Source organism: Strix uralensis, chromosome Z, assembly GCF_047716275.1.
Source record: "Strix uralensis isolate ZFMK-TIS-50842 chromosome Z, bStrUra1, whole genome shotgun sequence".
Classification (NCBI taxonomy): Eukaryota; Metazoa; Chordata; class Aves; order Strigiformes; family Strigidae; genus Strix; species Strix uralensis.
Window position 1 is genome coordinate 89,789,525 of NC_134012.1, and position 16,939 is coordinate 89,806,463.

The window sequence follows — 16,939 nt, forward strand, 5'->3', positions numbered from 1 at the left end:
AGGTGAATTTTAGGGAGGACCAATATGAGTCAAGGGTACTTTATAAGGTTACACTTTTAAAAAGAATGCAATAATTGCTTCCTTAATATTTGTCTCATCTCTGAAAGTACTTGGAAAAAAAAGAGGAAGTGTGGGAATACTTTGTTTAAATTGAAAATACAAAACCATCTTTCTTGTTAGAAATAAATTTTCTTGATGGTTTTGCTGTTAACTTATGATCAGTATTTTCTTCCACAGGCTTCAGTGGAACCATGCACATGCTGTAAAAGACTAACAACTGATATAAATAACATTTGCTGCCTATAAAGCTGCATTTTGACCATGTTGTATGTTGCCTGTGGTGGCAGGCAGCAGACAAGAGGCATTATTCCTTCTTGAACAGCCATGAAAAAAAGTTTAATCTTTTCTATTTATGGAAGAGAAAGGAAACATAACTTTCACTCTGCGAAAATCCAACACTTCTGAGGAGTAACCCTGCAGAGCTCAAAAGTCAGTGGGGTCTGGTGAACTGGCCTCTCATTTCTGAGAAAATACAGTTTGTTTACTGGAGGCACCTGCTTCCAGTTGTTCAGGATATTGGTCCCTTTTTTTAAAGAATGACGATGTAAATCCTATTGTGCATTGCATTTTACTGTTTTTTAGGGATTTTTTAGAGCAAAAGATATAACAGGCATACTTTTCACCTAGCAGTAGGAACTAAACAAGATCTCATCCAAAGTATAATATGGTAATTCCTTGTAATTCATCATTGCTCTCAAAGTGTCAGGCATAGATCTAGTCTGTGGACCCATAAACAAGGAGCTTCTTTCACAGACTTTCGAGGGAAAAATCCACATTTTCCATTTTTTTTTTCTGTAATTTTAATCTTGCTGCAAAAAGATGGAACTCTACTCTTTTGTCCTTTTGGGGATTTCTTTTGCTCTTTTCTTGAAGTTCAGTCGATGACAAATCACTTGACCAGGCATAGCTTTCCAATGGCAGTACCACATTAGACAAAGCAAATCAAAATCCCCAGCTTTGTTAGTGGTTGAGTTTATACTTGGATTACATTTACAGTTTTACAAGTAATTCCCATATAAATACAGACAAAACTTAAACTGGATTGACCAACACCTGAGACTGGCTCAGAATTAAGATGTCTATTTTAACAGCCTCTCTTAACTGTGTTCAACACCACCACAATACAACTTTCACAGTAGAGCATTGTATTACTCACAGATTTGCAATAAACCCACCAGAGCACTGGCTCTTGTTTGTGTGTGGTACAGAAATGACACCTGCACCACATCAATAATGGTGCTGTGCAATCAGTGCACTTTTTCATTTGTGGATTTATGAGTAATGCCATACTCCATGGCCCATGAGGCCTCACCCTCTTATTTCCTCTTGTGACCTGGGTTATGTTCAGCCTGATCAGTCATTTCAAATTTCCTCTTTTGTTTTTCGTGAAGCTCCCAAGTGTTGCACTGCTTCTGAGTGTTTGTCCACATTGTCTGGCTCTATGTTTGGAACTGGTTCCACACATCCCCACCCCCTGCACCAGCCCCCACCTCCCCTACACCCTGTCGCCAATTTTTATGGTGAGAATGGAGTGACTTGCATCTGAATGGTTGTTCTTGGCTTTTATTGGCAGCTAATTACCTTCAAAGCCAATGCTAGCAATTGATGCTCAGCTGGTTCTTCCTAATAAGGCCATGTTAACAAATGAGTCCATGATTTCTGGTTGGCCTTTGAATTCTTACACCTTTACTTGTCCTGCTGCTTGCTGTCAGTATAATTTCAGAGGCTACAGTTTGCGGATGCTGGATTGAGATTGAGTTCAGTAGATAACACGGGTATATATAATGAGAAGACTAAATTCTCCCTAGCAGAGGTTTATAATTAAAATACCATGTAAATATAGCATACATTCTTATGATTATTCAGAACCATTTAAAAAATTGTTCCAAACTGAATATAAAAGGTATGGATCAGTTCCTGTTACCCAGGGTGTTTTTTTGTTTCTGTGAAGCATGTGAAGACCTTTGGGAAATCTGCGGTAGGACGCAGCTAGGTATTGCTGTGCCCAGCTGTCCCTGGAGAATTGCCAGTGCTGTGATGTCTCAGGAGGAGACAAAAGAATCAGTCCAGCTTTCCCCTGGACTATACAAAGAAAACAAAATGAGGCTTCCCAGTGTTATTTCTGGTACCCTCATCTGGCAGTATGGAGGTACGTCAAAGTCCTGGCCCAAAGCAAGTGTGTACACCCCTGTGGTGCTGTGTATGTGCTGTTGGGTCACTGGCTGGGTACAGGGTTGGGGTTCAGATAAAGCTCTGTTGCTGGGCATGGACAGTGCAGGTACAGCGTGATAAGCAAGTTGCAAGGGGATGGTGCGCACGTAGGGGAGATGAAATCTTGGATTTATGCTGTTAACCTTTTGGTGCTTGTAGGACTGCTTGTAGGAACATCAGTCTTTCTAACTTTAGAATTCACACCTGGTTAAACGTAAATCACATTTTCATGTGCCTGTCTCTCATGCAGAAGCTCCCTCTCCCCTAACCCAAATTGAAGGGTTGAAGTCAAAGAGAAGTTGCAGTGTTTTTTATAGATGTAAGGCAATGAATATTTCCTTACTCTCTTGAGGAGTGGCCAAGCTTTATCAGCTGAAGTTAGAATAAGAACAGCAACAAAAAAATGCCATGGTAGACACACATTCTGAAAACTCAAACCCAAACTGTTAATGTTCAACTAAAATGATAAGCAACCAAAAATAGTGTCAGTTTATATATAATGGCTGTATGTAAATGCCATTATATAAAGGGCAATATCAAGCAGGCTAGAGTATGTAGAGCTAACAACAATATAGTGGCTAAAGTATCTTATTGCTGTGTTTGTTGAAAACTATGGACCTCTTCAGTAGTCATGTCTTTTTTAGCTTTCTTTCATTTTGGAAATGAAAAGCATAGGTGTGGCAAAGTTACTGCTGCAGCTGCAGACATGCCTTGACTGCAGAAATACAGGTAATTATTTTTTCATTAATACTAGTCACAGGGAGGGAAAGAAAAACGTGCTTTGTAATAATCCCTAAAGCAACTACTTTGATTTGGAAGTGGTAAGACTCCTGAAGACAAATTAACTTCCAGTAGGGGTATAATCTTGTGGACACCGTTCTTATTTCGAAACACTTCAAAAGATGATTTTGCCTGTCCCACATAGAACTTGAAGTGTTTCTTCCTGCAGTTATCAGAGGATAACCTTCCTGAGACGGGTGATGAGTTACTAGAAACTGAAAAATGCTTTATACAATTTGTGGCAATTTTAGTGGCATCATAGAAATGAAAAACTATTTCCTGTATTTTAAAGTTAACATTAATCTGAATAAGGCCTCTATTTCCTTGGCAATATATCGTATATTTAGACACATTCATTACTAAGGTGGACAGTTTATTGATCATGAAGACTAGAGCATTAATTGGAAAGGAAACATAGAATATAATTTAGACGTGCTGTCTTGATGGGCTGCTACTGTAAAATAGGGTTGGTCTCACAACTTCACAAGTAAGTCTATTGCCTGCCTTCAGCTTTTTCTTACATAAAATATGTCAGAGCTGATTTATCCCTGTTATAATGCCAGACAGATTGACCTGAAAAGGAAGGGGAGAAGGAACAAGGTGACTGAAAGTGTATCATGGAACAGCTAATGAGACATCTCTAGTTTAAGGTCATTAATGTTATTCCTGCATGCAGTGAAGGGCAGTGCTTCAGGGAGTCTCCAAAGTCTTCAGAAGGAAATGAATGTATGGATCCAGTTCCTTTGCTATAACTATATGGGGCACAGAAATAAAACTGTTACAAGACACACTTGCTGACTGTGATTTATACTGTATCATTCCCAAGGTATTAATTTGGGCCCTCCTGAAGTTGCTGTAACTCATACCAGTTGTCAGTAATCTAATTCTGATAAATCAGGGTACATCCCTAACGTGTATCTGTCGTAATTATTCTTATGCCAGTCTGGGACCTCCCAAGACAATTCTGAGAACAGGAATTTTCTGTAAACCATGGAAGCTCTCCTGTATTTTGCCTTGAACGTTTTATCTCTGCAAAGATTTCCCAATTTGTTGTCTTCCACTCTGTTACCTCACATTCAATATTGCCCTGTAGATGTGAGGAAATAGAGCAAGTACTGATTGGATTACATTGGGTCATCAGGTTAGGTTTTAGCCCTATAACTTGTATGTTTTAGAAGAGTATGTGCTTTTGAAATACCCTCTGGGAGCATGAGCAGAATCTGCAGCTAATTGGGGGAGCAGGTGTCAGACTTTTTCATCCTACCATCTTTTACGTAACAGAACAGCACATCTCTTGTGGGGCTGCATCTCAGCTCACCTTTCAGTATTGGTGGGAAGGGATGGAGGCTGTAGCACTGTGTGACTGCTGAGGACCATCAAGCCATGATTTTAGCAGCAGTAGTGAAGATAAGCAGTGTTGTGGAGGGATGATCTTGAAATCACCCTAGATGTCTGGGACACCACAGTTAGCCTTCCCAAGTTCTGTTCTCTCCATATGTAAAATAAAAATCCACCTGCCCACCTTTACCTTACTTTGTGCTGTGAAGTTGAAGCTGTTAAGATAGCAAGAGTAGCAAGTTCTGCAAAGGGTTATTACTGTATGTATCTATGTATGCTCGCATTTTGTGTGTGTAGTTTTGTCATCCTGTGGTTCTTGTATACGTATCTACACAGGAGTTGGTTTCAGTTAAAAGAAGAACAAGTAAATTTGTCCCTTTTTCACTTATTTTTTTAGCATCAAATTGGCTCATCTTCAGTTTTCATGCTGCAATATTTTCACCTAAAAGCTGTGTTGGAATTTTTACACAATGTAAGTATATGAAGACCACAAAACACAAAAAGACACACCCAGATATACCATGTCACAGTAAGAAATCCCTTAGGTGTGTTCCAGATGGATTTCTTGAAATAAAAAGAGAATATATTTCTTGAAAAACAAGGAAAGAATTTCGAAGTCTGAATGGCAGGATATATTTGCAGTATAGACGATGTTAAAATTTTTCATCTTTTCAACCTCTAGGGGGGACTATGTTTTCAGTGAACCTGTCTGTGAAGAATTTTCTTAATCTGCAGAAGGCAGTTCAGACTGTTGCTAATGCTATCGGAGCGACTCAAGTGAATCTTGATTTGTGCATGAGTTGTTTCTGGGGGGAAAATAGCCTGTGTCTGAAATGACTTTAGACCTCAAGGGCCAGCCTGTAATCTCTGCTCTTGCTGCAGTCTGGGGGCGTTCTGCCTGCTACTGATTCACAACTGCAGAATTTGTTCTTATAAAAAATCATGTATGTAGCTGAAAAAAACAGTGTCCAGGGAGAAATGCTGAATTTATAGCTAGGGAAAATACTGTAAGAAAACTAATGATGAGGTGGATTAGTGACGTTTTGAATTGGGATTAACAAGTAAATTCTTGTGCATAACTTCCTGGCTCAGAAAAATAAATCAATCCCAGGCTGGGATTCTTCTTTATAAAACTGCTTAGGGTGAAGGGGAACAACTGAAATGTTCATGACACTTTGGACCCACAGAGACGCTGTGACTCCCATAAGGCTGAATGCAGTTGCTCAGATGAGTAAGGACCACATACTGCGGGCCAAATCTTTTTCTGAAAACATTAAAATTGGTCTTTGATGCTACTACTGCTACACAGTACTATCTAGATGCCTTTTGTTTCTTTCCCTCCTTCATGTTGGCCCTGCTTTTCCCACTCTTATTCATTCCCAGCAGTATTCTACCTCACAAGGAGCAGCTAGTGTGAAGGGATGGCAGCCCTGTAATTTATGGGCTTACTATCTCTTCCATTGTGTTTACACAGCTTACGCTCAAATAAAACAGCTAGGATAGTATGGAGCTCACACATAAAATGAAAAAGATATTCTGGTGGGGGAAGGAGGGAATCAAGAGAGATCCGTCCAGATTTCGGTGTTGTAAACACATCTGTAGGGTCACCATAAAGCAGTGACTACAAAGGTCAGTGTTTCAAAATGTGTCTTAAGAAAATGTTTTTGCAAGCTTTGTGGTGAAGATGGCTGGTGTGTTGTATATTGTAACATTCTGCTTAATCTCCACTATGTTATATGGAGTCATTTACAACAAAAAATGCCTGGCATAACTTACAGTACAGGAACATACAAAACCAGATTCACCAGGGTGGATGTTTATGTAATCTTCAAGAACACTCTGAAGTTCAATTCAGTAATCAAATAAAACTACGTGAGAGGCACATTTCTCAGAGACGCTACCCATCTTTGAATTTCTGAGCTTCTTTATTTTACCGAGCCCTGTTAGACAAATGGTCCCGAAAAAAAGATTTTTTTGATGATTATTTCTGTAGATCATGATATCTGCTGTTTTCATTCCCCTGCTTGCTTGTCACTGCACAAGCGCTTCCAGCTTTCTTTTCTTTTTAATCCAGGCATCCTAAAGGTGAGCAGATGGTCACCCTAGGAGCACAGGTTTCCCATTCACAGACTGCACGGTGAAGGCAGCAACAAAAGTAAGTTTACACATACTGCCCTGACAACGACCTCTGTGCTGAACTAAACAAACTCCTTCTGTAAAGCCAGGAGCAGTTCACTCACCTTTTGAATGAAAACCTGGCACTCTTCGAGTAACCATAAACCATCGAACTGCTCAGCCCTGCTCTGGGTTTGAGGATGCGTTCTGTTACGGGGCACAGAAAACTCCACAGAGAGCCATCCTTTAGGATTTTGCTGTCAAAAAGCATCAAGTATTCCAAAGTCTCTTTGACAAAACCATGTTTTGCATTGACTTTATTCCAGATCAGGAGTGTCCATTTTAAACAGACCCTAACAAAACCTTAAGCACAGAAGTTTTATGGCCAGTAATTAGGGCTGAAGAGGCATACATTTAACATGCTCTGACTACACAGTGTTGTCAAGATAATTCAAAAAGTTATCTTTTTTCTTGCAAGAAAATAATCTCAGAACAGGACTTGCCTTCACTGGTGCTTGGGGCATGAAACTGTGTCTCTGAGACACAGTGGGTGGGAGGTGAAAACTGCATCTGGGCCCTCTTGGCATGGGGATCTCAGAAAGACCCCAGAGAGATACAGGCAGGGGTCGGTGATCCCGTGCCGGCTTCCCCAGAGGGTCATGCCGTCCCAGATCACAGGCACCTTTCTGGGTGACGAGACGGGAGCCGGTCAGCCCTGCTCGCATCCTGCCGCGGTGCCCTCAGGGTGCTGCCTGCATCCCCCCAGTGCCGATGCTGCAACGCCTCCCTTCCCCACATCCCCCAGCCCCGCCGAGCACCGACCCCTGAGCCCTCGGGGCGGGTGGGGGACACGGACACGACGGGGACGACGACCTGAAATGCTTTCCTTACGCAGTAAAGCGCAGCTTAACCGGGCTGAAGCAACCGCCCCAAAAATATTTAAAAAAAAATACAAGTACAACGGGGTCCCTTACTCCTCGACCCTGCTTGCAGGGAGGTAGGTACACGAAGCGTTGCAGGGAGGTACGTGAGGGTTACCGACGCGGTAAGGACACCCCGCGCTCCGCGGTTTCCGCGCTCCCCACGGCCGCAGCCCCGGCCGGCGGGAGAGGTGTGCGGACGCGGGAGGGGGGGTGCGGGGGGGCCGCCGGAGGGGGCGGGCGGGGCGGACGGGAGCGCCCGGGCCGGCTCCTCCCTGCGCACAAACCCGGCCGCGCCGCGGCGGGCGTGCGGAGAAGCCGCCGCCGCTCCCGCGCTACTTAAGCGGGGAGGGCGCAGCCCGGCAGCCCCGCGGGGGGATCCGGCGGCGGGGGGGGCGGGCGGGGGGGGGAAAGGCTAATCATCATCATCATCATAATCTATCTATAAGAAAACGAGAAAAGCAGAGCCGCGATGCTCCATCCGTAACCCGCAGGCGGGGGGCAGGTTGTGAATTCGCCAAACACCTGAGAAATAAAGCACGACCGAACAATTTCGAGGCGGGCGGGGAAGGGGGGCGAAAAGTTTGCCGGAGCTCAGGCGTTTCGGGGTGGGGGGGGCGGGCGCGATGCCGCCCTGGCTGCTCGGCAGCCTCTGCTGCGTGCTGGCGGCGCGGGCGGCGCTGGGCGGCGGCTCCGCGGGCGCGGAGGCGGCGGCGGAGGAGGAGGAGAAGCTGATCCGGGTGCTGGTGCTGCTGCCGCAGGACGACGCGTACCTCTTCTCGCTGGGGCGGGTGCGCCCGGCCATCGAGTACGCGGTGCGGAGCCTGCGGGAGAGCGGCGCCGGCCTGCCGCCGGGCTACGCCTTCCAGCTCACCTACGAGGACTCGGCGTGCGGCAACCGCGCCCTCTTCAGCCTGGTGGACATGGTGGCCCTGCACCGCCGCCGCCCCGACCTGCTGCTGGGGCCCGTCTGCGAGTACGCGGCGGCGCCGGTGGCGCGGCTGGCCGCGCACTGGGATGTCCCGATGCTGTCGGCGGGGGCGCTGGCCGCCGGCTTCGGCGCTAAGGGCGGCGAGTACTCGCACCTCACCCGCGTCGCCCCCGCCTACGCCAAGATGGGCGAGATGCTGCTGGCCCTCTTCCGCCACCACCAGTGGAGCCGGGCCACGCTGCTCTACAGCGACAACAACGCCGAGCGCAGCTGCTACTTCGCCATGGAGGGCGTCCATGTGGTCTTCCAGGAGGAGGCCTTCCACATGGCCGTGCACAGCTTCGACGAGAGCAGCCGACACCTCGACCTCGACGACGTCGTCCGCGCCCTCCAGACCGGCGAGAGGGGTGAGTGGCGCCCGGCGGGGCGCCTCGACGGCGCTGGGTGGCGGCCGGGCTGAGGGACGGGGCGCCGGGGCGGTGGGAGCACCGGGGAGGGAGGGTCCTGCGGCGGCGGGGAGTCGTCTCCCGTCTCCGCCCGCGGGGGAGACGCTGCGGGGCTGTGCCGGCATCCCCCGGCCGGGCATCCCCCGACGGCTGGGGACCGGCTGCCCCGAGCGAGAGCGGTGCCCACGGAGGCGCGTTAGGGCTTTGCCTCCCTTGGCGGGCGGCGGGGGCTTGCCTTCGGGGACCGCGCTTTTGTGGCAGAGTAAGAAATAAGCTTTCTGCCGGCCGTCGGGGTTACTCAAAATCGCCCGCATCTGCGGAGCAACAAATCCGTTGCTTGTTCTCGGAGATTTTTGCGGTGATTCTCTGCAAGTTCAGAGTCTGAGCAACGGTATTTTCTTCTCACCCTGCTGCGTCTTGCTACGGGGATCCTTTTCCCCCGCTCCTGCCGTTGGAAGCCCCGTTGAGTACCTCATAAATAACAAATGCATTCAGGGAAGCGGATGTTTCGGGGGATGTGTGGATGCGAAACCCGTGAGTGTGTGCAGTAATGTTGCCGCCAACTGTTAGCAAAATACCGCAGAGATAAATGGCTTGTAAAACATCTTGGAAAGTCACCCCTGGGCCGGATGGACAGGCTCTGCCTCATGAAGTAGTAAAATGCTCAAAGTGCTTTGGGACATGCAGATTTGTCGTTAGATGTGTTTTTAAGTGAGATCTCACAGAGCAATGTGTGGATACATAGGCTTACCAAAAAGGCATTTTCTGTTAGAGGCTCTTACACCCATAGGCTTCCCCAGTAAGTTATTGCAAAAAAAAAGAAAAGGTGTATTCCAGGAGTGGACGGCAGGATCAAGTTAAAGAAAGCCCATAGCAGTTTTCTGAAAGAGGCGTAGATGTGCAAAGTGCTTTGTACAATTTTTACATCCCTCATTGCAGAATGTTAAATAGCATCAGAACTGGACTGATGAAGATCATGCCGTGCGTGACCAGCACAACTGGTGTTATGGTGCCATAGGCTGCGGACGGAGCAGCCTCGCACTGCTGATGTTGTGCTGCTGTGAAGTCTTTAACGTGCGCAGGAGCGTGTGTGAGATAACTGAGGTCTAATAGCATATGCCTCTTTAATTCTCTATTCACCAAAGCAGGTGCTTAAAATAGAGCTTTCCTAATAAGTACCATTCAGGGAAATACACTGAATGGAGAGAAAGAAATGTGTAAGTGCTAGAGGAAACCACTATGTGGGGAAAGATCCTTTTCTTTTTTAATCAGCGTAACTTGCGTGTGTATGTGTGTGTATGTGTGTGTATGTGTGTGTGTGTGTGTGTTCGGCTTCCCTGATGCTGAGAGCATAACGGCATGCTTACAGCAGGAAAAGGTGAGTGTTCACCCTTAGCGACAGGGAGCTGTGGCTGTGCTGCAGGAACGTGTCTGATGGCTAAAGACAGTCGCGCTCTTCAGCCCGTGCAGACAGTCCCCCTTGCCGCTCGCAAGAGAGGCTTGCCTTCAGCCTGGGCTTAAGTGCTTTGCTGAGCTGAGACCTTTGGTCTTGCATCATTCTGTTAACTTGCAAATGACTGAACAAAAGCAGCCCCTCTGTCTTACTTCTTTCCCCTCCCTTATGCCCTGTGGGGTGCCTCCCTCCATCTCCTCTCTTCACTTGTCCTCTGGCTCATGCCGCTACTGCAAAATGCAGTCAGTGGGGCCCTTCCATCTTCACTTGTGTTTTTCTGACTGTAAAGACTGACTGCAGGACTCCCTTGGCATGTTCCTTTGGGCCTGTGGGGTGATCCTTGTGCTCACGGCATCTTTCAGGTTGTTGCAGTATATAAAAGTCATATTATCATGTGAAGGATGCACCACGTGCCTTAGCTGACCAGATGAGGTCTTTGTTTCTCCTGGGGTCTCCTTGGAGGTCCCCCCAGCAGGGCAGCAGGGTTTGCGGGTGATGGGGCACTGTCCAGAGCACCTTCTAGAAACATTTTTGGTTGGTTGGTTTTCTCAGCAGTTTTTGAGGGCTCTTGTGTCACACCTGCCATGACACTGTCCTGAGCTCTGACCCTGCACCTTCTCTGTTTCCAGAGATTGCTGCTGGTGGTGGTCCCACCCGAGTGGTTGGGCTTCCTTGAGCTGCCTGAGTGGGAGTAGGCTTGACACTCTCCCAAGGATGAGAAAGAAGCTGCCTTACCAGCTGGCCGGTGAGGACCCGTGGCAGAGGCTGGCCCCATGCATTAGGTTGCTGCTGTCTGAGGGTGTGCACTGAGCTCTTGGGAGTTCGTGTTTGCCAGCATCTGCCTGTTCAGTCCCTGGAGCCGCTTCAAAAGACTCAAGTCTTAGAGCCACAACAAAATCGTGATGAAAAATATGATGATAAAAGTCTTTAATAAATTTCATTAGTAGTTCAAGCTCCCTTGTAGGCTTGGTTAGCCACGCTGCAGACTTAATGCTATACGTGTGGTATGTTTACCATAATGGTCGCAAACCCAGGACTGTGCTTAAATGCATTCTGCATAGGCACGTAGTCCAAGGGATGCATGTAGTAAAGGGAAAGCTTACTCCTTTAACTGGAATTAAACTCCTAAGTATTTGCAGGATGAGTCAATAATCCTAGTCAATAAATTCAGAATATTAGAGTTAGAATTACTGTGGTCTGCATGTATTATACTGAAGGGAGAACATTTTATATGTGTTTGCACGTACACATTTGTATGCACACAATAGTAAGGTACAGATGCAGATTAAATACACATAATTTACATTTTTGGAAGGTTGCAGAGACATGTCCATAGCTTATTTGCTTCAAAATCTTGAAATATGTAATCTTTGTTCTCCTGCTGGGTTAAAAACCACATCCAAATAGTTACTATTACTTCCCTTACGTTCCTTTAGAGGCTTGCAAAAGATGATTTAATGTATTTTAAAGTAGGGTTTTTTCCCCCACTCTTTTTTTTATTCCTTTTGCTCAAGGTCTTTTAGTGGTGTTGTGGGAGTCTCTTTGATTCCATCTACAGATTATGATTTCATGATAGATGTGAATTATAAGGGTGAAGTCAAGGGAGAATTGGGAGGACAGCAAGGAAACGTTTCAAAAGGAAATCTCTCACCTATCCTGAAATTAGGAACAGTGAGACAAACTTGTTCCTGATGTGCATCTGGAAAAGATTTGATCCAAATTTTATTGTGAGAAATTTTTCTTTCTTCTTCTTTTCCTTCATGCTAATCTACTTCACAATGGTAGTGAAATATGTCTTGCTCTGTTGCTCTGGAAATTATTATATTACTCTGCTATAATCAGTAAGACAGAGCTTTGCATGGTATAACTCTCCTGAAGCGTGGGGATGTACCGAACGTGACTCACCCCGGCAGCGCATCTGGAGCTTTATGCCTGTGATGGCATCCAACCAGAAAAGTGATGGGAAAAGATTCATTGTGTGTAAAAAAGATTTGGCCTGTTTGGCCTTTTCATTTCTTATAATAGCAAACACTTCTACCCAGAAAAGCTGAATGTGGTTTTGATTCAGTTTTATTGTTGTGGTGAAAATATTTGCGTACATTGTTGTAGCTTTTGAGCCCTGCCATGCGTGACGGCGTTCTTGGAAACGTGCGTGCAGTTGGTTTCAAATCATTGTCCCAACAGGATCTCTTACGACTTTTGCTGTAGGATATAGCCCCGAAGCACGCACTGGTACAATACTTCGCTGCTCGCTCTGATGTCAGTAGTTTCATACCCATAGTCTTGTGAACCTGTATAAAAGTTTATAGTGTTAACATGCTCAGTGTGGGAGGTGTCTCCCCATTGCTGAAGGCCTCGCCTGAGTTTCTGCTTTCCCTTTGCAGAGGGAAGGGGTAGCAAGGGGAGTAGTCCCCCCTGCCCAGCAGGTTGGGGAAGAGACCTCTCAACCATGGTTGTCAGAGCGTGGATCATGGTGCCCACATGGAGCACACCTTGGGTTTGTAGGTCCTGCTGTAGCAGCAGAGCCCCTGCTTAGCTCTTGGTCTGTGATAAATGAGGCTCTCTGGCATTTAATCTTGCAACTACTTTTAATCTTCACCCTCAGAAAGTGGCACTTGCTTGTCCCATTTCTGAATATTAAGCATGTCATCAAAGGTCATTGCCTAAGCTTATTGTATAGTCTCTGGAGAGAAGGTCACGTTCTGGGCAGATTCATACCACTGTCCTTAGACAACTGCAGAGATGCTGCTCTCCATTAACTGTGGAGAGGCAACAAATTCTAGACCAGATACCTAAATTTTAGAGAGGTGAGGTGTAGGCAAGATGAATCTACATCTAACTGTTCAATGGAGTGGAAATGAAAATGGTAATGTCATTGTATCACCTTAATTCTTCAGATTGTCTTCTATCCACTTAGAAGTAACAACGGAGGCTTGTGGTTGCAATTGACTCTACGAATATATGCAGTTGAAGAAATTTGAAGCCAGAACTTATCACATGTTGCAGGGGTAAAAATCTTAGATCACACACCGGCTCTGTTTAATTATTTTCAGAGGAGCCAAGGAAGGAGGAATCCTCTCTGTGTTGGGTACTTGTCTTCTGTCAGCTGTTTGGGAAATCAGCTTTGTTTGCCATCTGCGTTGTCATGTTTGTTGCAACACTGGGAGGACAGCTGGGGTCACTGTCTCTGGCAGCGTTCATGCTTAACAGTCTGTTCCCTGAAGTTCTTGAACTGCTTATCTGTGTTTCTCATTTTCTTCCACCAGTTGTAATCATGTGTGCCAGCGGTGACACAATCAGGAACATCATGCTGGCTGCTCATCGGCAAGGAATGACCAACGGGGACTACGCTTTTTTCAATATTGAACTCTTCAATAGCTCATCATATGGTAATGTTTTTCCTGCCCAAGTACGCTGCAAAGTCTTCTGTAAGCCTGGTAATATTTTTAGATTTGTTAGCCTCAAAATATGCAGCACTCAGTCCCAGAATACACCACTGTTTCTCCTCGTTGTTGTAGTTAACTTCCACCTGGGCTATGGTATCGCAGGAAATAGAACAGATCTCACAGCTATAGTTGCCACTGGGTGGATCACAAGCTCCCAAATACACTACAGGCATTATTTAGTTACTTGTAGGGGAAAGCAGCACCAGATGGAGACATTGGTTATAGCAGCCTGGTGTGAGTGCCCCATGCTGCAGTGTGTGCTCAGCGGTAGCTGGCTTGCACCATCCCCAGCCTCGTGACTGCCAAATCTCAGGGCGGGGGTATTCCTAGCTGGAAGGAGGCACTAGCAATTGCCAGTGCCATGGGCAGCTGCAGGGCCTGGGTCTCCAGAAGTCATCTCTGTGCTGCAGGATCCACAAGTCTAATTTGTTTCAGCTTTTGATCAGAAACTGCACCTGCAAAAATTATTCAGCAGCGTTATGTTGAAGGGAAAGCAGTGGGTGGGACATGGACAGTCCAAATTTACTAGAGCAGGGTGGATAAAAGTGGCTAATTCCACCCCTGAGTAAAAAGGATCGGATTTGTCAAATTAAAACATGACTTTAAAATGTAAATTAAATAAATTTGCTTTTTGAAATATACTTACATTCAGTTACATTTGATATTATGGCAGTTCATGGCAAGGACTAAACTTGCTCTCAGCTGCTACAGCTATCTCAGTTAAACTCAAAGTAATACTGGAACAATGCATTTGCTGAGTTTTAAACATCAGATGGCTGAAGCTAAGGCAAGTTCATGCCTGTGGACTAGGTTTTGTTGAAGTGTCAACGTGGCTTTTGAAAGGAGCAGCCTCTTTTGCAGGTGCAGAGAAAATAATTTCCCCCCTGCAGGCTGCCTTAACTAATCCAGTACAATAACAAATTCATTTCAAATTGAAAACCAAGTGGGAGTTGAGAGAAGGAAAACTTGTTTTTTTTCTTTCTTTCAAGCCTCAAAAAGCTGACCAACAAGAACAACTGAATTAACAAAAGGATGATGTATTTTGTTTCATAAATCAGTTATTTGTAAGTTTAATTCTTTTGCATAAACTTTGTTATCCATCTACCACCTCTGAGATTATTTCACAGTAAACAGTGCTGTTTGTTGAAAAGCTCTATAATGAATGTATGTAGCTGTTTAAATTCAGAGATACAGATGTGTACAGGAGTACGTATACTGCTACATGTATTGTCTAGGTTAGCTGAAGAAGTGCCAAATTTTGCCAGGTAATAAGGAAGTAACATAAATAACTAAAAGATAAAGTTGCAGAACAAGATCAAAGCCAATGCTTTGAATCCAGGTTTTCTTTTTGTTGAGTTGAATTTGGAGTGACTGTATCCCTTGTGGCATAAGCAAAACCGTTTGGCATTGCAGCCTCAATCAGGACCAGAGCAAAAAGCTGAAGGTCTACCCATATAAGCAGTCACAAAACCCTGAAGTTTTGGCTCTTTGTAGACCCTGGGAGCTTTGCAGCCTTGACTTTACTAGAAACCACTGGTTGAATAGCCCCTCTGGCTGGGATGGTGACTTGTTACCACTGCTCTACTGCTGCATTTCATCTCACAGTCTAGGAATGCATCAGAAGTGATTCATCTGGCCATAGGTATGAGCCTGTGTGTGAGCTGGGCTCCCTTTGGAGTCACAGGAGAGAAGTTGGTGCCCCTGGACAGCAATTCACCTTATCCTTGGGTGTCCGCAGTGACTCAGATGAATCATCCCCTACAACTGACGATTTCCTTGCCTTGGCTGAAATGAGCGCTGGGTGACTACCTGAGAAGCACTGAAGCTGGCTGGGACAGATGGTACCCAAAGTTCCCTTTGAGCAGGGGATGCTCACGTAAGAGCAGCTGGAGGAGGTGGGCTGCTGCATTTTGGAGTGGTTTTCCTTTCCAGGATGGTATTTGCTAGGAGGTAGGGGTGGTTGCAGTGTTGCAATCCCCAGGCTCAGCACCCTTCCCCAGGAGGGACCCTGGCATCACAGCTGATGTGGGATGGGTGTCCCCAGTGATACAGCCCCCAGTAGACAAACACTTTCTTCAGGTGTGTAGAGGGTAGCGCTGTTCCATGCTGGTGTGGTACTTCCGTGCAGCATGGTGATGGGGGCAATACCCGTTTGCCCCGTGGTCATGTGGGAGCCTCAGCACTATCCTCCTTTACATCACAGGTGGTCCAATCCTGTAGTTTTTCCAAGGGATTAATGAAAACTGTCTGTCTTCTGAAGTAGTGTAGTTAGGATGTGGCATTTCCTGACATTTATAAGTAATAATTCTTTTAAACCAATTTTTCTGCTTCTTTGCGGATGTGTTTCGCATGAAGAGTGAAATGACTGTGCATCAAAAGTTGACTTGTGTGCAGATGGTCTTTACATGTGGAAAGCAAGCATAAAAGAGAAATATAAAGAAATTCCCCCAAAATTCCTTGTTCCCAGTGCCTGGAGATACTAGAGTGGGTGTGATTGGCAAATTGGCACTTTGCCTTTAAGTCCAGATGACCACATTGCAGTTTGTTGTTGCCCTCTGTTCTGAATATTTTTAATTTTTCGGAAGAGCAGGCATATTAAATGTCAAGGCTGCAATAATTGCACATAAGTACTGTGGCAAGATGACCTCCTGCAAAATAATCCATGAAGGAATTTAAATATGTAAATTATTCTAGGAACGCTGTTATGCAAGTGTACCTTCCCTGCTCCCAGTGTCAGGATTTTTAAAAATAAATGTGTATAGCGTCCAGGGCAGAAACTTACTCACATTCTTCCAACACTACCATTTTTTGGTCTATAATCTCACTCTTTTTAGCCAACCCCATTTGTAAATGCAAAGCTATAGCAAAGCCCTCCATTCTGTAGTGTCTGCCTTCTTGAATGCTGCACCTCTCTTTGCGGCAGAGGTTTTTCAGTTCTGAGGCTCCAGCAGGCCTTGTACCCTCTTGTGGGGAAACTAGCAAGACATGCTAGCTTACAATTGCCAGATGTGCATTTCTGTTTTTTCGAAAGAAGTAACAAGGACAGGATGCAGGTACTGAAGGGAAGAGTGCTACCTCTGAGGGCAAAACCAGATGGTGGGCTGTTAGTTGCTCTCCATTGTTTCCATCAGGTCTGATGAATAGGGTCCTGGCATAAGTAATTTGACTGGTTAAACTTTGTATTGGGAAAGAAATTCCTAAACCAAGCCGTCTAGATCTTCTTCCTAAGAGAATGAAAT

At 45.6% G+C, this 16,939-nt stretch overlaps 1 protein-coding gene across 1 annotated transcript in view; it reads left to right on the forward strand.

Moving 5' to 3' along the window:
- The first annotated feature begins 8,050 nt into the window (after nucleotides 1–8,050).
- The window catches only part of NPR3 (natriuretic peptide receptor 3), a 48,610-nt gene continuing 39,721 nt past the window's right edge, over nucleotides 8,051–16,939 (forward strand). Inside the window, exons 1-2 of the mRNA XM_074856352.1 lie at nucleotides 8,051–8,762; nucleotides 13,521–13,643. Of these exons, the coding sequence (XP_074712453.1) occupies nucleotides 8,051–8,762; nucleotides 13,521–13,643 (835 nt within the window). The remainder of the gene's footprint in view (nucleotides 8,763–13,520; nucleotides 13,644–16,939) is intronic.